Source organism: Neopsephotus bourkii, unplaced genomic scaffold (genome assembly GCF_033783945.1).
Source record: "Neopsephotus bourkii isolate Nb327-2 ecotype Australia unplaced genomic scaffold, CSIRO-AGI_Nbou_v1 NB_1768, whole genome shotgun sequence".
NCBI lineage: Eukaryota > Metazoa > Chordata > Aves > Psittaciformes > Psittacidae > Neopsephotus > Neopsephotus bourkii.
The window spans coordinates 11033139-11059898 of NW_026902242.1; the positions used below are offsets into that span (position 1 = coordinate 11033139).

The 26760-nt window shown below is 40.9% G+C and overlaps 1 protein-coding gene across 1 annotated transcript; it reads right to left on the reverse strand.

Annotated features, from left to right (window-relative positions):
- Positions 1-6966: 6966 nt before the first annotated feature.
- Positions 6967-25296, reverse strand: CDC7 (cell division cycle 7). The gene is made up of 13 exons (XM_061378857.1): positions 25173-25296; positions 23527-23615; positions 22520-22625; positions 19903-19989; positions 17933-18068; positions 17242-17335; positions 17017-17159; positions 15920-16170; positions 15266-15360; positions 14255-14433; positions 12945-13027; positions 9992-10141; positions 6967-9251 (listed from the first exon to the last, which is right to left on the reverse strand). The coding sequence occupies exons 1-13, from the start codon at positions 25279-25281 to the stop codon at positions 8884-8886; spliced, it is 1890 nt and encodes a 629-aa protein (XP_061234841.1). The 5' UTR covers positions 25282-25296; the 3' UTR covers positions 6967-8883.
- Positions 25297-26760: the final 1464 nt, after the last annotated feature.

The following is a 26760-nucleotide window of genomic DNA, read 5'->3' on the forward strand; positions in this document are numbered from 1 at the left end:
AGCAAGTCAGTTGCTGTGTGTCTGTAGTGCTAGTGAAGGATCTGTGTGCCAGTTTGTCTTCATAGTCAGTAACACTTTGCAGGAATACACTCATTTATTCAGACTGCTTATGCACCTCTGGCACAGACACTTTCTTTAACCAGCAGATCTTGAAATCTATTTCACAACCACTCTTTTCTCTTATATGTGTTGCTTGCCATCCGTGATTAATGGACTGAGTTTTATAGGCAATGCATTTGCATGTTCTCTCTCTATATATGCCCTAATTCTGGCAAAACTTGCATTGCCCAGGCCTTCCTATGAACTATATTTCTGTATAAAATCCTAGCATGCGTGTGTGTACTGAGATGGCTGTTGGAAACTTATCTTTAAAGCTTTATTGCAAGCCAGAATATTCTGAAACTTGGCATACTGCTTTTGGAGTGGGTGCAGTTCATTTAGTTAAATCTGGGTCTGTCTCCTGCTCTCTTTTTATAGCCCAGGTTCCTCGGGGTAGAGGGAAGTACCTAATTGCAAATCTGTCTTGCCAAGTGCTTGGCAACTAGAGCTTCCCCCCACAATGGAGTTTGTCTCTAAAGCAGATAAGGTCCATTTAGAAAAACCTGATGTTTTAGGCTAAAAAAGGGCAGAGTTTTGAAGAACGGTTTAGAGATTAAACGCAAGTATGTGTAACACACTGATTTGTTTCCAGACCCTGTGGATAAAATACTCCTTTAACGTGTCACTACGTGAAAAAAGTGTCCTGTAGCAAACTTAACTCTTTATTTTTACATTCTCTTGCATTTCATCCTTTCCCACTGTTGGTTTAATATGACATTATAGGATATTTGGGTCAACAATCAGATTATGAAAATATTTTGTACCTATTTAGCACACAAATACCTATTTCATTTTCAAGAAATATATGTGCTTTATTTGGATCAGGTGAGTGCTCGAGTTTGAGAGGTACTTTTATGGCTTTGTGTACGTTACAGAGATCTGGCATCTGGGCCAGGGTTTGCAGTATGTGCATACCAAGCAGCCCGTATCAGCAAAGCAGAGGTACCAGCAGAATTCAGGGCCTGCAGTTGCTGCTAGTCAGTCCTGTAAATCTGCAGTACTGCAGAGTCAGCACAGGCCCACTCAGGCAGAAACCTAAACATCTGTTTAACTTTAGGCATGTGCTTTAAGCTTCTCTCACATGACCTGCTAAGTAAAGGGGGGGCGGGTTTGTTTGTAATCACTGTACTGAGTGCTTTCCTTCATAAAGTTGTGCTGGCAAAGCACTTTTCAAGCAGGATGGAGTTTGTTCCTTACCTTCAGACCGTCTTTTCAAAGTGTGGCAAGACATAGGCATGCAGTCCCAAAATTTCTCTCTTCCTTTTCTTTCTCTTTTCTGTCTCTCCATATGTTAGGTTTGCAGAAGGGGGGAACCTTGAGTGCCCCAGCCTAAAAGAGAGCTGTAGCTTGTTCATATGAGTCTCCAATCTGGACAGTCAAGAGGTGGGGACTGCAGGGCTGCTGCATGCACACCTGCCCCAGCATACAAATAGCCTACAAAACGGTCTGAGTGTTCTCATTTCACATTGAGGTAGGGTGGTGTGCTCAGTAACACTTCAGTGCGTAGGCTGACCAGTATTCCTGCAATTATCTGGGGTGTCTAGCTGTGAAAACTTGCAGTGGGCTTGTTCCTTCTGCTCCTCCAAGCTATGAAAACAAATTGATTTTCCTTTTGGATTGAATTCCCATTTCATTTTGTTGCTGCTCCTCCTGTGTGTTTCTCTGTCATGTTTTCTTCTGGGTTTTGCCTGTCTAGACTCTTCCTGTACTCATGCTGATTATTAGCTGGAATAGTCTGTGTAGAAATATTCTATATATTATTTATAATAAAGATCTGAATTAAAATCTCAGGTGTCCCAGCAGGGTCATAGGGAACCTTTTGAGAAGAACTATGGCTGAATATGTTCAGAGAGAATGGCATTCTTGCCCTGACACTGATGTGATACCTGAAAAACTACTGACAAAATAGCACTAGTCTGTTGAACACTTTTGGTTGAGCTCTGTTCTCCCACACAGTGGAAACTGTTGCTTTGTTCCACTCAAATGATAGAACTCAATTTGGAGGCCTCTTCTGACTCTTCAGTCACTAGCAAGTTTGGAAAAGTTAAATATCCCTCCTGTTTTTAGGTCTGGTATACTTAATTATGCATTATCTATTTGATAAACTCATTTTGGGGAAGATGAATGTAGAAGTGAAAGGAAGGGTGCAGGGGGGGAACATATTTTGCTTATTGATGTTAGAAAGACTTCATTCTGAACCAAGGGAAATATGGCTTAACAACAAATGGCATGTTTCTGTGAACAGACCAACAGGAAGATCTCCCTCTATCTGTGTGGGGGATGTTAATGAGTCATTACAGCTTGTTTGATGGGAGTTGGAATTCATTGTGGTATCTGGTAGCATCCATCATTCAGTTCTTCATCTGTTTTGATAAGGAAAAAATCCTGTGCTGCTGTATCCAGCTCTGTTCCTCCTGATAAATAAGCTGCGTATCTTTAAAAGCCATCTATTATCCTCTGTTTGTCAGTTTTATAAACTGGAAAAGATTAGTGGGAACAGAAAGAGAGGATTGCTGATTATCTGAACCAGTGTTAACTGTTGAAGAATGATTTCTTCTGCTGGGCCATAAGCAGTGCCCTGGAAGAACTGCCCTCTTGGTAACCACTGCCTCAAGAGCCTGTGGCCAGCAGAGCTCCTCCTCTGCACCCACAGCTCCCTTACTCAGTCATACAGGTGACTTTAAACTGTGCCAGCTCCAGTGCTTTTGGGACCATGAGTTGCCTGTGCCCCCAGACACTGAAACTAGCAGAGGTAGCTTAGCACTGTGTCCTGCTTTACTTCATCTCTTCCTTAGCAGACTTCCAGAAAGTGATGGGCATGGGATGCCTGCCATCCAGGCACATAAAGCTGGAGAACAATCACAGAAGCTGACCTACTCCAGCCTTGGCATCTGACAGTGCTTTATGAAACATACATACACACAAAAACGAGGCCGTGAAGCCATTTCAGGGCACTGCTGATCACTGTTGTCCTGCTCCCCAAAAGGGTCAATCCAAAATCCTCTACCACTGTCTGTAATGATTGCAGGTGTTGTGATCCCTGAATTTTCTTTTGACCTCTTATTTAATGTAGTCCTTTTTTTGCAGAAGCTTTTACAAAATCCTTTCTTGTAATTCCCAGAAAACTCATGAGGAGGAATTATTTTCCAAACTCCACTTTGTTGCACTGGAAGGTACAAAATAGACCTGCTGGGATTAACCCAAACAGCACGCACTTGGCTGAATCACAGCACTGAATTTCTCCCCTGGATATTCTGAGGCTTCTTTGAACACTGCAAATTAGCATTTCACTTAGGCTGATACCAGCAATAGGAGATGAGTGATGTTAACGTTTGAAAGTTATGTGGTAAATCTAATTTTCAGGTTTGCATGCCAAAGCTTAGCATGTACTGAGGCACTTAAAACTGACATATGGATGTTGTAGCTACAATTTAAATGTGTGGTATACCTCAGCATTTCATGGCCCTGATACACAAGTCTTGGAGGTAAAACTAGTGAGTTATAAGCATGATGGTACAGCTTCCTCTTTTGAATGAGTACATACTTGTACTTACTCAAATACCACCTCACAAACTGTGATTATGGTCAGTCAGCATGTGAAAAAGAATTGGTTTGCTAAAGGAATTTTAAGTTTTCACCTCAAATTTTACTGTGAGGCTGTAGGCAGACTCAAGCATGTCCAGAGGATACGCTCATCTCCAAGGATCAGAATGTAGTCCTAAAGGGGGTGTGAGAGCAGGATTTGTATGGTTCAGCAGCAGTTAGCTGAAGTGGCACAGTGATGTCCTACCAAATTCATGAGGATTCAAAATGGACAGAAGCAGCTTAATGTGTTCTATGAAATTTGTAGATGATGGATCTTCATGGGAATGTCTCAAGGAAAAGCACTAGATTAAGTATCATTTTATAAGCTCTGACACAAGGCCAGGCAATGGAGCACTATTGGTCTGGTGTATTTGCATAGCCATCCAAAATAATTTACCAGGGTTTCTGCAGTCCTCATTTTGCTGGCTGTTGGGAGACTTACCGTACACCAGTCATAATGCATCAAATTAATCAGATCATTGATACTTAGCAAACAAAAAGCATAGCAATCAGGAGGTAACCCGAACCCCTCTCCCCTCCCAGAATAGGCTGCCTGTAAGTGAAAATTCCACAATACTGTGATTCTTTTTAACAAAGGCAACAGGGGTAAGTCCCTATAAATCCAAACTACACACTGTTTTTTCATGAAGCAACTGTAATGAATGTGACTCAAGTTACAGAGTTAGTTGCAAGCAGACCCACAATGGAAAACATATGCCAGGTTACACATGTGAAGGATCCCAGCAGGCGATAACCACTGGGCTATAAGCTGTGTGCAGGCCGGTTCTGCACCATGGTGGATTTACTGTGGTAAACTACCCTGGTTCAACCCATTAAGCCAGAAAGTACTAAAGGAACAAAAAGATTCCTGATCTGAGCTGACAGGAATGGAAAGTACAAGAGATTTTATCAATGAGCTGCCTCCTGCTAGACGTGACCCATAGCATTCATTAAACCAAATTAAATAACCTTTTCTCATAAAAAGGGAATTTCCTTAAAATATTCCCATTTTCAGGCTACATCCTATATCTTCACATGAAGAAGTAACACTAATTATGCATTGTTACAAGTAGTTTGTTCATGACATATGAAAGAAATGGATTGAATGGTCACCTTGGGTAAAGCACTCCTTAGCGCTAGTATTTTTGGAACAAAGGTATAATTAGGGCTTAGATTAAAATCTGACTCTTCTGACAACCATGGAAGAACTTTCTCCAAGAAAGCAAATAACATGTAACAAAACCAGCCTCTTCCCTGCCGTAGCCCCACAGAAGGATTTAAAGTCTTTCCAGAAATGGCATAAACAATACCCTGGGGATACTCAGGAATGTTATTAGTGGTTAGTTTTTAACATGATACACTAAAGCATTGTATAGGGATAAAATTCCTGTAGAGTCAAAGGACATGAAAGTGAAAAGGGCTGAGTCATGGAGAGGCAGAATTAAGTATACAACAGGCCCATTTAAAACCCCTCTGTTATCTAGGTTATGCTGTGCCTTCCTGTTGCAAAATACCCAATTTACTGGATCTTCACCTCAGTGATACCAGAATACTTTTGTTCCCAGGGTAGCAGAGCTTATATACTGGCCTTCAGAAGCATATGATCAAAGGGACTATCCAATTTCCACCCACTGTGCGCAGGCTGCCAATTTAAATATTTACTACCCCTTGAGCTGGGCAGCCAGGAACGCAGCAGCAGAGAGGAGTATGAACCACGTATGTACTGCCACTGACCTGGTACATGTTCTGCTCTCTGGAAAAGGGACCAGGAATTTGAAGTGAACGTTCTGTGGCTACATTAGTAGAAAAACTCACTGTGCGCTTTAAGGAAACCCCAAACATACAAACCCAAAGAAATTACGCCCCGTTTACAACTCTGCTGCAGTAAGAACGCTGCCTGAGTAATACCTTGGAGAACTGTCCTTGCTATAAGCCTAACGATTGAGATCTATTGTTTCATTATAGAAAAGGAATTCATGAAGCCATTAAGTATTAATTTCCTTCCAAACACTGTTGTTCTATGAGGTACATTCAATAGTTGGTAATTTTCCCCCGTAGCTGAAGCAGCTTTGACATGTGATGATAAACTGAACAAATGGGAGAAAACCGGTTTGGGGTTTTGCTTCTCTTGTGTGCAAAATGTCCTTCGTGTTCTACCTTAAGGTCCAACATAGCTCCTGACCATAGGAACTTGGCTGGATATCAGGCAGTTATGGAAACACTTTAGGATCTCATCACACCTGGTGGCCTCAAGAGGCTACTTAAGGATAAAGGGGAACCTTCTGCACCTGCACAGGAAGTCTCAGCTGCATATTGCTTTTACTTTCTCGAGAGCAGAGTATCTAAACTCTGCTTGTGGCAAATACATGAAATAAGGAGCATACTGATTATTTCCAGACAGAATAATGATTCCCCATTTATTTTTGTTTCATCCACATAGTACTTTGCTTTAAATTCACTTGGGTACAATCTCAAAAGTGATCTGACTACAAACTCGATAGAATTTTGTTTCATTTATCCGCTATTATCAGTATTAGCCATAAAAACTTCTTTGTTGTCTTGCAGGCATTTCCTCAGGCACTCTTTAATAGGATGCCCTCCTGTTTGCTAGTTTTCACTTACAACCAGGAAAAATACCATAAACTTAATGCATGCCACAATTTGCTAACCTGGTCTGGCTTAGCACTGAGACTAATCTAGTGTTCTCTCTGGCAGATAGATACACAGATGGATTTAGATTTGCTCCCAGCATTTTGTTCTCAGGATTTTAGGTATCAGTTTCTCTTCATTTTTCCAAGTCCATGCTGCTTTTTGCTGCCATTTTGCTTTCTTTCCGATTGATTAATATCACTGTCATAGCATGGTGGCCAGCACCTAACAGTAACCCAGCAGCTGCCTCACCACCACTGAACACATGTTGCAGCAATGGCATTTCTATGCAGTTTCTTCTAAATGCAGCTCTCGTGGTAGGAGATTCACATCCAGTTTATAAACATCTCAAATACTGTAATTAGCCTTTAAAGGAATATGGTACTTGGCTCTTCCCTGTGGCTTTGAGGGATTCTTAGAGCCACAGGGGAGAGCAGCAGAAACTCAGTGACAACCACTGCTCAACTCTAATGTTTCTTTAATTCTCTCTCCATTGAGAGTCTATTGCATTTTACTTCTGGCTTTCATTCTTTTGTAGAGTACTACACTAAGTATTTCATAATCATATGCTTGTTCAAACATATTATTCTTTTCACTTTAACCTTCTCCTAGAAAAGATACCCCAAACCTCTCTGGATTTTAACCTATTTATTATTTAGCCTATTTAACAGGTGTATGGAAGCAGGAATAATGACGTGCTCTTCTAGCACATTACAGGACATACAAAGCTTAGAATTGTTCCTTACAGAATTCTGTTTACCCCTAAAGTTCTGATAAACACACCATCAGCAATGATTTTTCCCTGTTTGGCTGTTAAACTGCAGCAATGGTAACGTTTGCAGTGCTGGCTGCAAGGAGCTGCTCAGTGCTGTGCCTGGCAGGGAAGCTTGAAGAGCTGAAGCCCTTTAGAAAGCTCAACAACAGATAGCTAACATATTTTTGCTTCTTGTCAGCTAGTGCTCTCATTAGACAATAGTGTGAGGGAACGTAGGAGGAAACAATACAGCTGGAGACACTGGCAAGACAGCATTGCTTGCCAAATTTGGCCACAGTTCCTTTAGACAAATAATTTCTCAGTGACGTGCTGCATTTAAATTACATAAACAGCAAAAATGACCAAGACCTGGGCCTCTGGGGCTTGTGGGCTTCAAGTTTCTGCAATCAATATTCTGACATCTGCAAAGATTTTTCTCCAACAGCTGATGCCAGGAACAGAGCAAGGTTACCCCCACTTTGTGTGTGTTGTAGGGTATGAATAGACTGAAATGATGTCTCTGCAGCCCCATCCCTGGTCAGGACCTTTGCACTATCAAAACCATCAGCTCATACGAGAGGACTTATATAGGAGTTATCAAAGCAGTGGTTTGTAACCTCTTATAGCAACTCCATTAGCATTGCAAGAAATGCACATGGAAAAACACTGTATAAGGTTTCAGCTTCCAGAATTATCAAGGGGTTTAGAGTAACTTTTGCTGAGCATAATGTAACTCACTTTGCACATTGAATGTATGGGGTTATTGGTTGGTTTTCCTATTTAGGACCAGAAAATAGTTCCTAACTCTGTGGTAAGACTTCCTTGATAATTAAGAGACTTCCACATTAACAGCTGAATACACTCGAGCTATCTGAAAAGCATTTCTATCACTGAGGAATTTATGCAGGAAATAAATGTGCACGATTCTTCCTGAACGGCACCGTCCCACAGGAAGACCCTACCTGACTTTTATAGAACATCTCTAGATAATTTTCTGAAGTTGTAAAAACAAATCCTTTATTTAAAAGGTATTATTTTAAAAAAATCAGTTTCCATAACAGAAATCAAACCTATGCACGTCACATGAGACATTCTGAAGGCAGGAGTTGTTGAATATTGACAGTTACCCATGGCACTGAGGAAACATGGGCTATGCAAAATTACTAACTGCATTTATTACTATTGCCTGCATAGGAAAGCCCAGACAGGAACAAAAAATGCACTGTTAAAACAGTTATGCTTTCCTTTTGATGATACGACCCTCATCACCTGGCCCCTCCTCCAGCAACACTCCCAAAGAAAACCTGCTCTCTGAAAACAGTCAAAATGAACACACTTTGTTCCATTGTCAGCCCCCCACATACTAATGGGGAACAAGGCAGAGAGATGTAAGTATGCCAAAAAGTCTCTCAAGCACTTCCATATTTCAGTTGTACCTTAAGGCAAGTTTGTAAATTTTAAGGGAATATGTTAAGAATTAAGCATAGAGCTTGTGAAATCCTTTTTCTTTGTAGTTTTTGATCAAAGTTAACTTTCTCAGAGAACAGGTAAGCATAGCAATAACCCCTCACAAGTGTCTTAGGATAAGACCATGTTAGTGATGTTTATGTCATTTTTACATCTGCAAGTATTACACTGACATTTGCAGTCCAGCTGTACAAGGCAACTTCAGTAGTTCTGTGCACAGTGTGATGGCATTTCACAGAGTGTAAATATTGAGAGTAACGAGGCAAAACTATCTCAGTATCCCATTTCTACTTAAATGCATGAAAGGAAGAACAGAACATGGGATCTTCTCAGAGTTTCATGTCTTCAAAAAAAGGATGCAGCAAAGCCTCTTTTGCAGTTATTCTTGTTGCAGGGTTTAAGTCTAGTAGCTTGTCAAGTAGGTCATATGCTTCATCAGGAACCTGATCCCATCCTTTCATGTCTGTTGCCTTCATTTCTAAAGCACCATCACCTTCCTGAAAACTCTTTAACTGTTGAATTTGCCTTCCAAGTGGCGCAGGAGCACACGGTTTGTCTGGCAAAGCTGAGTCATTTCCAGCCTTGCTGGGCACTTCGTCCTGGGATCTCATACAGCTGCTATGTGTTCCTCTCAGCTTCTCACAGAGGGTTCTTAAGTTTTGTGCTGGGACAACTTGAGTACACAAAACTGATTTGCCTAGAAATAAAATTACAGGAAGCAATGTTATATCTTCTATGCAACTGTAACAGAATTCTACATTTGTTTCAGAGAAACCTCATGTCTTACACCTCTGGAGAATGAAATTCCATGCCGTGTTACACTGCCAGGTAGCAAGTGCGGCAGTTATTTGGCCTGCAGATAATAAGGGGAATGGTTATTTCAGTTCTTCGTGTGTTTGGTAGGGCTTTTGTTGTTTGGGGTTGTTTTTTTAACAGGCCATCTGTTGGGGTTTGGTTTTGTGTTTTCTTTTCCTAGCCCTCTGGGGAGGGGAGGTGGGCAGGAAGCACGGTTTACATCATCTGAATATTAAGTCATATTGACATAAGCCTCCAGGGCACATTTTGCAGGAATAGAAACGTTTTCCTCAAGAATTCTAACTAAATGCCAGCAGAAAACATTTAGTTGGCATGTTTCACCTCGAGTGGCCTTGGCTTAGTGAAAAGCAGTAGAAAGGTTGGGAAACCTGTAGCATGAAGTGCCCCATATGGGAATTATAAAATACAGAAAAATATGAAGCTTTCTTAAAACTCTGTACATATAGACCAGAGCGTTTAGTATTTTACATGCAAAAAGTGTGACTTCCCTCCAAGATGACTTGCAAACCTATAAATGTATTTGTGTATTTATTAAAAACCTCATAGATTGTAAGTCACTGCACTAAACTGCAGACCAAGCACACATTTTCCCCTCTTCCCCACTAATTAAGGTTTACATACCAAAAGTTTTAGCAGCTTGAATGGTTTCTCTGGATCCACGAACTGTCATGATTTGTGCCAAAGCAGTTAAATCATCACTTGCTTTGTAAAATGGATACCGTCCACTGAGCAGAGAAAGGAATATGATTCCTGCAGACCACATGTCAATAGCTGGAATTGAAAGCAAACTTAGTGATAACTAAATGCATGGTTTGATCACAAACAAAATCATAAGTTTCTGTAAAAAGGTACTATGACCTGAAGAGCTTCTGTCAGGAGAAGGTTCTGTTCTGAAGTACTGCCTTTGGTCACATAGATAACACTTCAGCAGTGGAAATAGCTACCATTAAGATTGAAGATACAAAGGGAGTGTTTGAGATTTTCCATAGAATTCACGTAATTCCATTAACTTGCTAAATTCATAATGTGCCAAAATAATGTTTGAGGTTGTTTCACCCGTGGTGATGAGAGGGAGCAAAAAAATGACTAGTTTTGATACGAAGAAAACCTTATCCAAGGATCATAAATAAAAATTAACGCACAAATGAATGCAAATCTGACTTTTTCTGGTGCTGAGACTGCCACAGTTAGGCAGTACTAAAGAAATTTGTCTTGCTATGAAGTTTGTTCCTCTTGAATATGAAATCATTTGACAAGATAGCCAGTTTAAGAACTGTAATAGTAGAAGTTATTCATCACTTTCATTGTGTTATGAAGAGTACAGAGAGTGCTCTGGGGATGGATGCCAAAGCATGATGGAAACTTTAATACTGAAAGTTATGAGAATACCTGTCTGCCATAAGTTTTTGGCTCACTGAGGTGCACAGTTTGTGAGATGGCAAGGAAAGTGCAGGAGAGAGTTTGAAAGGTTCTCAAACTCTGAAGAGAAAAAAAATAACAATTGAGAAATAAAGTCATAGTTATGCTCCTCTAACTAGTAAAATAGGCAGTAACTAATTTGAATGTTTTAGTTAGAAATACTATTAGCACAGGACTTAGGGGGAAAAAAGAGTATTAGGCTGACTTGAGTTGCAAAACCAGATTCTAAGTCTTTCAAGGAAAAAATAATCCCCAAGTTAATAATTTGGCATAATTTATGGTGGAAAAAAAGTTGTATCTTCATAGTTACTGTAAAAAAAAAGTTATACTATTACTGTATCACTGTTGAAAAGACCACACTCTCTGTGTGAGATGGTGCACATCACCCCAGTGGTGTGGTAGGTCAGGATCTTTAAAGAAACTTAATTACTCATGGTGAAATTAATAGCCATTATATATCTGAATGGCTGGTAAATCCTGGCCCTACAGTTCCGGCAGAGCTGGGATCATGAGCACACTGCAAGATCCTCTGCAGTGACATCAAAGTCATGACTCTCTATGCTTTTGTCTAGTGACAACCAGTGGGGCAAACTGAGGAAGGGGGAACAGAGGGAAAAGCGAAGTCAGAGTGTCACTGGTGCTGTATAATGTCAGTTTTGGGGTTTAGGTTGTATTCCCTGCACTGTGAGCCTGGGTCAGATGCGCTAAAGTAGCTCTGGATAGTCAGCTGGATCCATCTGGTAACTTGGTCTCAGCACAGAGACCAAAACTAGTAGTAAGACTGGCAAAAATACAAGGAGGTGACTGCAGCAGCTCCAGATGGAAGTGGACAAGAAGACTTGTTAGTTCAAATACAGCATCATCTCATAAATATTAGTATTAGTCTACCCAGCTCTAATAAAGGCCTTTGTTGACATACAAGAGTTTGGGACCAATGAGTCAGTACTTTCAGGGCTGTCTGTGCCACACCCAAGGCTTTCCAGATTTATCCGTATTCTCTGTAATCCTGCTGTCCGTTAGAGAATAGAAAGTGGTCTGAAAGCATATTTAACACCAGCATATGTCCAAGATTTCCTAGGTATGTCTTCTTTCTGCCTAAATTCTGTCTAGACAGACTCAGAAATTGTCTAAACTTGTCCTGGATGTCTTCTGGCCCATAAAGCTGGCTGTTACAGCGCAGGCATACTGACTCCAAACAGCCTGCCGTGCCTCTCAAAACCCCAGTCATGCCCCCAGCACAGATGTTGTTTCAAATAACATTATGCTATATCAAAGACATTGTATGCACACTCAGAAGAGACTTAACACATTTTAAGTACCGCAAATTGACGATTTTGTCAAAAGGTATTCAGCAAAAAAGTGGCTAATTGTATTTTAAATCAAATTTTTTACAGTGTTTGTATTTATTCCCCAGGAGTGAAAGCTCCTGTCATACACCAAATGTTTAACAGGTAACTTTGCTTTTCTTTGTCCTCCATTCTCCAGGTAGGCACAATCTCTCCCATCCTACTTGCATCAGTTAATGCATTAAAGCATTCCTCTGCTCTGCACTGGTATTTTCCCAGACTATTGAAACTTCACTTGCTAGTTTTTAACCCTGAGAAATTAAAAATGCAGTTAAGTAAAGAATCTGTCCTTCACAGATGAGCTATTTAAAGCAACAGCAAAAAGGAAAAAATCTGATAAAAAGTATTAACCAATGCTTTCTAAAACACATTTGTAATTATACCGTTAGCTACCTGCTATGACAGCAAACTTCATGTGACAAGAGAGAAGTCTAAAGTTACGAACTCTGCCTCAGATTTATTCATGATTTGATTTGAATAAACAAGCCCATAAGCCAAGAAACTTGATAAAAATTACAGCTTAGTTTTCTTTTAAAAGGCACTGCGTTCAACTCCTGCACACAACACTGCCCCTAAAGTGAGTAACAACACGTTCAGGTTTCAAACACAGGAAAAACATTCCTAATTTGTTCTTACTCTGAATAATACTTTTAAGTAAAATCAGGAAACGCTTCATGAGTGTTAGAAAGGATGATAAAATGAATGTCATACGTAAACAAAAATCCTCACATAGAAAAGACAGCATAATTTGCTAAGTAACAACGATCAAAAGGTGAAAATGGCATGGGGTTCACCCTGTGGTCCAGTACCTGTGGTCTGAGTGGGGCACTTTGTTAATACTTCTGGTGCTCTAAATCCTGGTGTTCCTGCCCTGGGAGCAACTTGCTGACACCTTGTAGTAAGAAATAAATATGTTTAGAATATACAAGTTGATACATTAGTTCTAAACATAATAATGCTAAATATTACTCATGTAAGATGTGCAAACAGCCTAACACAGTCTTACTCCAGTTGTATAGGAGTTTGAAGTCTCTTATAATTACCTAATAGAAAATTATGTTGCATAAGATAATTATAAGCCTTATTCTATTATTATATTATTTTTATAGTATTATCTACCATAAGGTAATGCCAAAGAAATACTTATTGCGTACTTCACTCACAATGACCTTTCTTAGTTTCATTCAACAGCAGCGTTGTTTTTGCTAAAGGCTTCTTTCCATAGGAAACTTTATAGTTGAGACTGATTAACCAAAGGCAAAAATATGCACTAGGTTCTTGAATGAGGCTGCTCTGGCCTCAGGACTTTGTATTAGTCCACAGCAAACTAATGTTCACTATTTCTGAGTGCTGACAAGAAATCACTTTTCATTAGATTACTTAAAAGGTGTGAGATTATCATTATTTAAAAAAACCCAAAATACTTTCTAGAGCTTTCTTGTATGACCTTCTATGGCCACTTCTCTTTGGAGTTGGGCAAATTCCTCAAGTTTGAAGTTGATAACACCGTACTTTGTCTGGGAAGAGGGGACCCCACAATTACATGGCTATGCCTAGTAAGCAAAATTCTCTGCCTTAATCTGTGTGCCTTAATGTGCAGATAAAAGACAGTAGCAGATCCTAACCAACGCTAACTGCAGAGGGATGTAGTTGAGCTGAGTTACTAAGATTCTCTAACCTACTATTAAAAATTATAAAAAAGCATTATTTTTAAATGAACAAATACAGTCAGATTTCCTTTTTACGTTCCATGTTTTCCAGAATCCAAACCATTGGCTGATTTAGGCCTATTAAACAGGTAACTACTAATGACAGATTGATGTATTGTCCGCTTTAAGTGTTGTAATTAATTCAAGCAATTTTCTACAACACATGAAGGTGGATAATTAAATACAACAAAATCATTAGCAGTGAATCCTTCTTGCTGCAGACAGTGAACCAATTAGTCCATGAGTTCCATGAACGCTTCTTGTTGCAAAAGAGAATGCTCAGCGTTTTAAGGGTTGCACAGTCCAAATGCTTTTTTTTTTACCTACTTAATCAGCTGTCCAGAAATCCATGTTTCTGACCTCGCTTGACAGCACACAGGCAATTTTACAACGTTGTCAAAGCAAATTACCTTGAAAGGCAAACACTGCAAACTCTGTCCGTCGCATAACAGTCACAGGTCAGGTTTGAGGGACAGGCACTAGCAGCTTTTCTGGATGCCCCATTGCTCACTGCTTTGGTAGAAATAATCTTCTTCTTTGTTACTAACTTCCTAGATGAAACATCTATTATCTTGGACTGTTTTATGAGCTGCAATGTAGATATTTTAGAGAAGGTGACGTATTTAAGAAACTTCCCTTTTACATACAGATAGGCCAGTTCCTAAAATACTAAGACTGAAGAGATGCTCATGAGCAAGAAGCTGCAATTTTAGAACAGAAAACAACAAACCTTTTCAATAGTATCACAACAGCTACAAAACAGACACTGAAGCTTTCTACGTGTGCTGGTTTCCTCCCATTTCCCTTCAGAAAACATTTTCCAGTGTTTACCAAAAACCAATATACATTAGATATTCTGAAGCTACAACACAGTATCTCTCAGGTTAGTATAGTGCTTCACAAATTCTTTTGCCTCAACATAAGAATAAAATAACAACATACATGAAATGCCATAGCAATAAACAGGCAGTACCTCTAATTTAGAATAAGATGATCACCGTTGGCCAAACCTTCTAATTTAATTGGGTTTCCCCCCTGTCATTAAATACTAACTAGAAAAAGTGCAGAAAAATATTTACTACAAGTTTTATCTCCAGCTTCAACTGCAAAATAAAAGAAAAAAGTCTGACAAGATAAGTGTATCTTAGTTGTACAGATGCACATGCAGCAGAAAAGACTGATTCCGCACACAAACAAGATCAGCTCGGGGGACATCTACATAACTAGCTCTTGAAGAGTTTCAAAAGGGGCTGAAATACAGGAAAAATTATTCAAGCCTTTCACCAAAGACACACTTAATAATCTGCTCCAAACCTTGTAGTTTCACAGCATCCTGCAGTAGTGTCTCATCTTACAGAACCAGTTCTATAATTTTTCAGATACGTAACAGATTGCTCTTACTGGTAAGTCATACTTCTTACTTTTGTACTCGAGTACTCTTGGTATGTGGAACTATAGATATTGAAATTCCTCTCTCCAAAGACAGAGCGCTGGACAGAATGGTGCACAGAATCCTGCAATACCAACAGAAAGGACAGTGAGGATCCTATCTAACACAGCTGGACACCAACAGTTCAGAAAAACAAAGTGTGAAGTGACATAAAACAAGAACAGCAGCAGGGTAAGTCATTTTCAGACATCAGTTTACTGGGAATGAGGAAAACATGGTCTAGACAGAAGAGCAAACATGCATACAAAACCAATCACACCTCAGAAGTGCCCCAAGACAATCTGAATGTCATCCATGCTGTATTTATTACGCAATTTAGAAACTAAGCGCAGATGAATAATTATTGGCTTGGAGAGGAATTCCAAAGTACACCACCGAAAAGTTAAGGCTGTCTAAATAGAAACCCATGCTAGGGTTTTTTACACAGCCTTTGGCACTGTGTATCTAACAGGTAATGAATGATGCCAGTAAAACCAGTCACTTTGATGTGAAAGCTGTAGTTCTGTGCAGCGCATTAGGACCTGCAAGACATGCATCTACAGCTTTTATTCTAGTATTACATCTCCCCCTGATGGATGAAGTAATACATTAAGCATACAACAATATTAATGAAAAAGTCTGAGAACCTTTCCTCCTCTTCCTTGTTTAATCTGTATTTTTGATAGTGAGCTGGACCTTTTATCAGCTGCTTTTGAGGCTGACTGTTGAGCTGTCTGTGTAGGTGCTGTGACACTGACAGAAACCCCATTTCCCAAGGCTATGGCGGGATTATTTTGCGAACAACTTCCCTGCTGATCTTCACAGTGGGCAGTTTTGAGAAGTTCAATTTTTGTATCAGGGGTTCCTTGTGCCAAGCCAAAATCAACCAAGGCATACCTGAAAGACAAACTTACAATTAGAAACCACAAAGTATCCATCAGTAAGTTCAGTTTACTATTCATTACTTGTTTCCTTCTCTTTCTTTCAAGCTTTACTCAATATATTGCTTATCTATACTGTTGCCAGCATCAGAGCCTTATTTTCCTCCTCTTCCTCTTGTCCTTTCTTAGCTATCCCCCTCAACGCTTTCACCCTATACCCATTTCATTTCACTGTTTTTTTGCCTTAAAATCTGCTCCACTTTCTCCAGTGGTGTTAAAAAAATATTCCCAGCAACTCCTTTATGGGATTCTTCTAATTCTACAGCTCCAACCCTGCAGCCAAGTCAAGTGACTTGACCCATGCAGGACTCTCATGGTCAGAGGACAAATGAAGGAATGATGGAGACAAGGCTAAAAATGCTGAGAGTTTTGTCAGACTTCACCTAATACTACTGGAATTAACTTCAGTCTTCAAAGAGGTAAGACCACATTTGCTCACACTTCAGATCTGTCTTTAAAAAGAATTATTTTCTGCTACAAGCAGTACAGAGACAAAACCCCTGTCTCTGAGTCTCAAACTTAACTCTATGGCCTCGACACCTGAAGGAGAGATTAAGGCTCAAATAAATGCTGGAAGAGCAAAACACCACTACAAATTCATTTTGACAGATTGAATAAATAAACAAATAACCAGTACTTCTCCAGTTTCTAAGCTTACAGTTTGGCAAAGTATAATCAAACCTCCCTTACAAACTTTTACTACATAGAATTATAGAATCATTACTCTCGAATCCCTAAATACAGAAAGAAAATGGGCACATCCCCACCTGAGATCACAGTGGGGGCATCTGGACAGACTTACTGCTTCAGCTGCCTGTTGTAGAGGAAGTTACTGGGCTTGACATCACGGTGAACAATCCCAAAGTGGTGAATGCGCCTAAGTGCTTTGAATAGATTAAACATGTATTCCCTCACTTCTTCAAAGGAAAGAGAATTCAAAATGTCCTGAAAGATTATATGGATACTGTAATTATGCAACTGCATTCAATTAAAAGGTTTTACTACACATAAAAAGTCTGGGACTCACCAGGAAGGATTCATGTTCCAGGTATGGCATAACAATAACCACATGATCGTTCTTCCTAAAGCAGTATTTAACTCCCATAACATTATCTTGTCCCCTAGAAGATAAGTAATGTCACTGAATAAAGACCAGAAGCTAGGTCTTTATTTCCCTTTATTTCTTAAAAACTTCATCCAGGCTTTCTTTTATGATCTAGTTTATATATTTGACAGCAGTCATTTGACATCCTGGTGACACTCATTGCTATGTTCCATTCGCAATTTGCAGTAAAGGCTCCAAAGATTATTTCTGGGGCCACGGTTTGTAGTTACAGCTGTAATTAAACATAGGATCTAACCTTTATGTTACCATCTCCTTTAAGAAGGTGTCATTCAGCACACTCTGGTAACAATTATTAATACCTGAAACCACATTTTCTGATGAAGACTTTTTTTTTCCAAGCATTTCAGACCTGGAATTTTTGTTATCAGAGGTACCTCATAGAACTTCTCAGATGGAAAACACATCTGCAAACTGAGATTAGCAAAAACGGGCATTCATTACAGGTAAGACACTCCATTTCTTATTTGCTCTTGACAAAAGGAATATACATTTCTGTGCTTAAAAAAAAAAAAGCAAGTGAAATGCCAAAACTTAAAGAACAGTGAGACAATGCTCAGCAGCTGAAACAACCACTGTTTCTTTGTGTATGTACCCTGCTACTGTGAGGCACTGAAGTTCAGCAGCAATTCGCAGAGGGTGGCTGGTTGGAATCAAGTGTTTCAGAGCCATTTTTTCCTCATGTCCTGTTTGTAGTTGTGCTGTGGCCAAGTAAACAGAACTAAAAGTACCTGTAGGGAAAGGAGAAAAACACTGTCTTCAGCATTTTTAATTAGGTCAATTCAGATTTCTACAGAAGTGATCTAACTGTTCACAATCCTGCTGCTGTGTATTTGATGCTACATCAAAAGCCAACTCAAGAAGAGAAAAATTCAGCTCCTTTTTTCTACTCCTGAATTCAGTGATCTTGTATACAAGTTTTTTATGTCAGTAAAAATGCAAATGTAACACTGTCTAACTTGCCTGGGACACAGAGCTCTTTGAATGTAAATTTCCTATCTTTGATTTGCGTTCTTGTTTGGGTAGCTTATTTTTATCTGACATCTAACTTCTCTCCTTACAATGTTAAGTGGGCTATATAATGCTAATCTGGAAAGCACTGCCTTTACTATTCAAAGCACCTCTAAAATTGTTACATTTTTCTTAATTCTGTTACCTATAAAGTAAGACTTCTCACATGATGTATAACTTTACTATTTGTTTGCCCAGAGCATTGCTGCATAGACAGAATGTGACAGTCTAACTTGAGGAAGGAAGTATTCGGACTCACCCATTTCCTTTTAAGTATATCCTAATATACCTCTTGGAAAGTTAATTTATCCTGATGATCTGAGATACCTGAATACACAAGTTGAAGCATTCTTCCGCATGAATAAACACTACAAATCACACTGATTAAGTATTGCATTTGCATCATGCCAGTTCAACAGTCTGTTAAGTGCATGCATACATGCAAAAATGCCAGCAAAACCTCTAAATGCTTCTTGCTGTGACAAAACCCCTGGAGTTCGCTACATTCAGTATCGTTGATTATAGCAACAAGGGTTACCAAGTTGACCTAAGACATTATTTTTGGTGGTGAGAACTGCTAAAATGAAAGTGACTCCAGAGTGGAGTTGTTTTCCCATAATGCTGCAAACTGCAAATGGTACTTCTTAAAAGCACTGTTTGCTCCCAAGAGCAAAAGCAAGAGTACTGTCCTTAACCAGAGACTTACTTTAATTATACTGTCTTTTTTTATGATAGGCGGAACTCCTTTTGAGACCGTTTTGGTTTTGAAATTGTTATTGCTGACGTGAACGGAGCTGGGTTTGGGAGGGGGTTTTTTGGGAGGATTTGAGACAAGAACTTTCAGCCCTGTAGCCTGCTATCACAGGTATTCCATCATGAAACAGCCACAGAACAATCTAGCTTCTCATCAACATCTTTGTTTAAACTGTGGAGTGTCATAAAGCATTTCAGAGATCAAGTGGGTAAAGTTCCAAAAAGTGCTGAAAGCCCTAAGCATCTGCTTACAGTCCTGCCTAACATTAATTGAAGGTATCTGCAGTAGTGTCTGTTAAGGCAAGGTGTACACAAGCATTCTAAAATTTGATACCACATGTCTTTAAAAGAGAAAGTAAGTTTTTGGTGGTTTAAATAAAGCAGCTATAATCTTTCAGTCTCCTCCAGGTCTGCCTACAGGGTTTTCGGAGAAACAAGGCCACCTTAGGGAACAGTACTTAAATATGTCAAAACTCAGCTGCATATGAACAGATTCCTCATGTAAAAGACATAAAGGATGGAGAGCTAAGGCATTTACTCAAGTCTACCTCAAACTTTGTAGCTGTCAAAACTGGAATGCTGGTTTTTTGAAAGGCTTTAATACCCCCCTTTAATACCTTGCAAATATCCCTATGTAACACACATATACTGGCAGCAACATATATATAGAAGCTAAGAAGTAAATCAGGTAAATTTAAGTAAATGTTTAAATTGCATATAGTGGCATCCTAGATTTATACTTTTAAAGTTATAAATACCAAAAGAAATCTAAGTTTAAGGTAGCTAAAATAAAACGTTTACCTTCTCCAATTTTCTCCTTGATTTTGAACACATTCACAAGCTGTGGCACTGCTTCGTAAAGCTTTTGAATATCTTTTTTGATTCCTGCTTTGGAAAGAATGGGGAAATATGAATTTTATTGCTTGATTCAATATTCTATTTCTATTTGAGATCACAAATCATAACTTGCGTTCATAGGACAATGAATTTACATACACACAGGAAAAACCAGCAGAGACAGGTATCTGTCCCTGCTGACATTGCCATTATCTGCAGTTCCTGGTGGGGCAAAAGGCTCCTGGTTAGTAAAACATCATGTTACAGCTCACTGATAAATGTTTTCATGAGATTTACAATGTCAAGTACATTAATAGACAAAACTACAGCAGCTGCTTCTGCAAGCACCGAGCACATCCATCGGATGAAATTCCAAAATGTAGGAAATTCCTCTTTTTAAGCTCAGGAATGCAGTCCTTCACACTGTTACTTAAAATAGCAAACCCCGTGTTTGCATTGAAGTTGCTGCACTTCGTGCTGCGATCATTAGATGGCAGGACAAGGATGTTGTATTGTAGTAGTGCAAAAAATTGAGGTAGTTTTCCATTCAGTTTACAAATCCTAGTAGTTTAAGTGTTCTCTACCCCCTGCATAACAACTCACTTCTTTTGAATCTACGAGGTATGAAGAGGCTGTGACTCATTTCTGTAAAGCAATGGCGGGGAATATTTTATTATACAGAACTAAGCACAAACTGGTATTTGGAAAGTCCATCAAATGGAAGGAAAAAAAAAGTGTATAGATTTTTTCACCCAAAAAGTAAATAATAAATGAAGTTTAACATAAATACATAAATTGTATTGTATCCATTAAAATGTGGTGTTGTACCAGGGCAGAAAACCATCAGCAATGACAATGATTTTTAAAATATCACTGATACGCTAGAAACAAAGTATGGGTTAGCATGAAACCACAACCTCCTGTGTTAGCTCACTTCATACAGCAACAAAAGCTGAAGGATACCTAAAGAACCCTTTTCCTTGGTAAAAGCACAAGAAATCAGTTGGTAATTCAAGTTACAGGTAACTTCTGACTGACTTTTCTTGTTTCAACAATTTATAAAACACAACATACTAAAAATACTTCTGAGAACTGGAGCCTGCTGCCTCTCTTACTACATCCGGTTACTTATCGTTTTCCTTTAAGGTGTTCCCTCTGCTTCTCCAGGTTGTTTTAAGTCATTTCAGGGGAGATATTTCAGGAATGGCAGAAAAAAAACAAACCTCTCTACTACACACTAGAACCTCTAACAGTCATCTAAGATGCTTTTGATCAACAAACACAAGTAAAAGGATAATCAGTTATGCCAGGAATCATACCTAAAAAGCGCAAAGCTATCCTAGGATAAGAATGACCAGACTTGACTGTTAGTACAAGACGTACAGGGCCCTGCGTCCAATAATCCCTGAAGGAAAAGGCTAAGGTCAGCTAGACAGTTATTCTGGGTATTCCCCAGTTTTACAGAGAGGAATCATTTCATTTTCCTGTCAACGTAGTAAAAAAATTCTATTGAAAGTAACACTGAAAATTCAGGAAGTTACTACATAACATTTTTTGACTTGATGGTATTCACATTGCCCACGTGCTCAGAACTCTATTGAAGAAACATATCCAGTATTGCTGTAATTCTTGTCACTTTGTCACTAGAAAGCTTTGTCATTTTAAAAGTGGTATTTCCAGGTAGTTTGCGCAGTAATTTCCATTTTTTACACAAATGCTCGTGCTACTTGGCATGTATGAGGCACACACAAAAGCTTTCAGAAACCTTCAGAAAGGAAGAGGAAAGGCTGAGATTTGCACTATGCTCCATTTTCCTCACGAATACTCAAAGACATCAAGAGATGAAACCATGTACCAGAACTATAAAGAACTTCACATTGAAATGTTATTGCATCACCCAAAGACATAGGCCTTTCTCCTCAGGAAGATAATCCTGCTGCTGAATTCTGAAACCCTACACAATCTTCATCCCAAAAGGTCAGCAGCTACAGGACAGAGGCCCTCAGTATACTCGTCACCTATTCTTTCCCAGGGCCTGAATCCCCAGCTGAGTATAGAGAACATATAGTCATTATTCCATCAGAGTGTAAGAATAAATAATATCCAACATTTCCTGTGAGAAGATTTTAAAGTAATTTCCTTTACTTCCAGGAATGAAAAGCATTTGCAAGAGGTGAGACAATTAAATGTTATTCAGCATCACTCTGTAATTCCAGACACGGATGTGACAGGGAATGACAGGACTACCTATTTCTAGGAAAATCAAGTCATTATATATACAGTCTTATTCTCAAGGGCTGTCTTTTTTGAGTTCCGGTGTTCTCTTAGAACACTCTGTAATAAATGAATATAGGGTGAGCAAATTGTGACAAACTGTTGCTGCTGATGTTCTGTAACATACAAAATATGCAGGAATAAACCTAAAATCAAGAACCACCTCAAATGTTTTCATTTCATTAGTGCTTTATACAACAGGGTCACATACAGAGAAGTTTACAATCGATGCTGAAACTTCTTGAAGCAATGAAGCAGCATGTCAGCAACAAAACCTAATGTTAGCAATCCCTGCTTTAGCACATACCTGAGAGCCTGCTGCTCTCCTCATGCTTTCCACGGAAGTCTTCAGCCTGATGAGGGTGCTGTTCATCACAGTGAGACCTCAACACTGCCTCCATCACACAACAAACCTGAAGTGAAAAACCCAAGACTGTGAGCACCACTTCGGGACACCCTGGGAAGCCAGCAGAGCAGCAGATCAGGTAAGACATTTTCTGGCCCCACACTCAGTTCCTGAGACGAGATTTATGAGTCAGAGGAGTTCTTCTGTGCTACCTAAAACAACAGAGAGCGTCACCCACCATCTCAGAGACAAACCAGTAAATCCACTCCTCATCTCTAGTAAGAGGTAAAAACGGGGGAAGAGAGGGAAGACTGCAGGATAAGCTTAGACACAAGCGATCCTCTTTCATCTCTTGTGTGTTTCCTCATTCACATAAAAGCATTATCTTTCCCCTGAAGGTTGCTTTGAAAGGCAAAGAATTGAGGCACACAGAAATAGCTGCACTGCGTTCTGCAACACACAAAGACAGACATCCTGGAAAGAAACTGTAAGAGAAAAACAAAGTATCTTCTCAACATGAGAGATTTCCCTCTTCTAGATAAGATTAACAAAGGGGCATAATTAGGTGTCTTTCTCCCCAATAACAAGAAATCATAGAATATGCTTATTTTGAACTGCTTCTTTCCAAATCTTGTAAACACTGTAATAAAACTGTAAATTAGTAAAGTGTACTCATACTGTACAATCAAAAACCATTGACAATCCTATTTCATTAAGGAAAGAAATGCAGAGAGCCTCAGGGCAGGATAACAGGTGATCAGTGTGCCTGGAAGCACTACCTCTCACAGCTGCCCAGCCCTAGTTCCATCCAAAGACCTTCCTTGCTTGTCACTTTGCCAAACCTTCCAAGTTCTGGCTGAACTTTTCCACAAGGGGGAAACATATCCTGAAAAACTTCAAATCAAAGGATTCATCTGTTTGAGCTATGGAGCTAGAAATGTATTTTATCCCCGAAGAATTTGAACTACCTTTAGTCTGTCATCCTCGTGCAACAGAACAGGGACAGGGAACAGCCTCTTCTTTTGAAGGAGCTTTGCTGGAGAGTGGGACTTGGAAACTAAAGGAATGATTTCTAGTCTCTCACGGGTAGACACTCCCTCTACTACTGCTGAGTAGGCAGATAAGCCTGTTCGAACCCTGAAGTAGCATGGCCTCTAGCAGAATAAGGAGTGCAAATTAACACAGACATCCCCTTGCTCTATTCGGCCCCATGGCAGCCCCAGCTCTTCCAGTTCAAGGCTGGCTGCAAGCACCTTGTTTGGGAGAAGCACATGAACGCTTTTGCCTGCAAACTGCCATGGGAACACACTCAGGGCTTGCTGGCCATGAGAGGGTGGAGGGGCCTCAAAACCCCATGTATCATTTCCATTAATTTATGGTAAACACACAAGCTACAACGTGCAGAACCAAATACCTTGAGTACGTGCATACATTGACAAATGGTTTACTGAGTTGGATGGGGGCTTAACAGCTATAAAATGGAACATGAAATCTGATTCAGTCGGACATTTAGTTTTATATTTAAAAAACACTTAAATGACATCATTAGACATACAAAATTAAGACAAAATGATTCAGTTTCAGCTCAAAGAACCTTCCTGCAGTTAAATCACATCTCCAGTGAAATAAACCATAACCCCTACAAACAACAGATAGTGACAGACTCAAACAGCCTACACAGCTTCAGCAGTTTCTGAGTCAGGTACCTGAACCTTGTAACAGAGAAACCGGTGATCCTGCTGCTGAATCCTTGGCTAAAGCAATGCTGCTACTAAAATGCAGAGCTCCTTTAAGTCGGAACTCACACATGGACACCCCTGGGAGAAACTTAAGTGTGACCAAAATAAAAGTTGATATCTCTACTTTGTTGAATCCTAGAGTGGTTTGTGTTGGAAAGGCCCTTAAAGCTCACCCAGTTCTAGTCCCCTGCCATGGGCAGGGACACCTTCCACTGGACCAAGTTACTCCAAGCCACGTCCAACCTGGCCTTGAACACGGCCAGGGATGGGGCAGCCACAAAAACCAAACGTTGTGGCTGGAATAAGCCTTGCAATGAGCTGATGTTTTGTATACATGCACAGTAAACCCGTTTATTACAAGACAAGCGGCAGAAGCCGCACATGAGAACTTCAGTTTGCCATAACGATACCCCTACAGCCAGGCTCCATGTGGAGCCCCTCACCGCAGCTGGCTCCACAGGGCAGCCCTGGCAGCGAGACCGTCGTTCTCCGAGCTGCACTCTGAGGGGGCGCGAACTGCAAACGGGCGGGACTCGGGCACCAAACGGCGGTCGGCGAGAGCGGTTATAACGGGAGCAGAAGGGGCGGGAGTGAGGGAGAGGGGAATCCGCGGGGGCTCCCCAGAGCCGTGGGGCTGCGACCGGACCCGCGGGGACTGCCGGGCCCGAAGGAGGCAAAGCGGGGCCTCCCCACAGCTGAGCAGGCCGCGCCGCGCGTGGCGGGTCGGGCCGGGCCGGCTCAGACCGGGCCGGGCCGGAGCCCTTCCCCCACCCCCCTTTCCCCCCATCCCATCCCCATCCCACCCCGACAGCCGCGGCGGGGCCGCCATGGCACCGCCCGCGGGGCGGGTGTGGGGGTCTCTCGCCGGGACTCACGCAGAGCACGGACTGCTGTCGCGGCGCGCGCCGGGGTTTTTGCCTGCTGCCGCCTTTTGCCGACCGCCCCTCCGCTACCAATCCCGGGCCTCGGCGGAAGCCGCGGCATCGGCCAATGGGAGCGCCGATCGCAGGAACGCGCGCTGCTATTGGCTGGCAAGCTCGGAGAGGCCCGCCCAAAGAGGTGCGGCGGGCGACGTGCTCGGGGCCCAACTCTGGTCCCGCGTCTGCCGGTGCGGAGGAGGAGAGGCCGGGTCGGGGATACATCCCCCACAGCCAGGCCTGGCTGCCTGGCCTTGTACCTAGCACCGTGCGGTGGGGACCCAGCGGTCCCGGCGTAGTGCGGGCCTGCTGTGACCGCGGTCGCCGCAACCGGAGGCCGGGGACTCTCTGCCCTCAGCGTCCCGGTGGGAGGACGCGGCCGGTGTCACCGGTAACTGGAGCTGTGCGGGAATAGCTGCTCGGGATACTCGTGCTCCGAACAGCAGCACCCAGCCCTCGGAGTGCTTGCTTTTCTGCATGGGATCGTTGTGAAGTGATTGCAGTCCCTGGACAAGAGCTCGGTCGCGTTAGCTCTGCCATAAATTACGCTATGAAATAGTCGATGGTCCGTGAGACACGAAAGCACAGAATACAACAATAAGTATCTTATTCTGACCTGTGCTATAGCCACTGACCAACAATGAGCACGAGTAGGAAAAGTGACTGTTGGAATAATGGTTTGCTGTTGTTCAAAGTAGTTGTTGGATTTTACTGAAGCTGGTGAAGTTGCATGGATGTACATAAAAGAATTTAGCACTTTATGTCATTATCTGATTTTGGTTATTGTTTCTTTTTCATCTAAGATAAAATAGCACTGCTCTTACTAGAGACTCGCTCTCTGGCATTTAATAATGAATAGAGCTCTTGCTCACTAGAATATAATGCTCTTGTTGAATGCATGCTTCATGTAGAGGTATTTAACAGCACCCCTTGGTAAGTAACAACAAGCAGGGGTTGCCAGAGTTCCCAAGGCAATGCTGGAGCCTGGCTATTTCCTTACAATAACTGCTTAGGTTAACAAAGATGTTAGGAAGAAGTTCCACCACTTTTGCTAACTTGTGTTGCTTCCCATTACACAGCTTAGAAAGATGGTGCAGGACAGAGCTATGAGCTGCTCAGGTGGGTTTTGTGGGGTTGTTGTGATATGGGGGGGTCTTTTTTCCAACAGTTGCTCTAATTTGCGCTTATTTAGCTTATTATTTAGTCCCCTGCAGTAGCTGGGATTTACTGATGTACTCTCAGAATTCCAGTTAAGGATGACAGTATTTAAAAGCAGATTGTAGCAAAAATGAATTAAATGAAGGATCATGACAAAATACTGCAGGCCAAATTCCCCTCTTGCTTTTATCCAGGTAATCTTATGGAAGTCAGAAGGGCAGCATAAACATTTGTGAGTGCTTGTCTTAGTGCTGGTGACAGTTACGGTCACTCTGAATTAACCTCTTGGGACAATCTGACCCGTAGTGATTTCTGAATCCTCTACTGAACCATCCCATCCTGTGCAATATGGAACTGTCAGCATTTCTGTACAGCTCCATTACTGGCA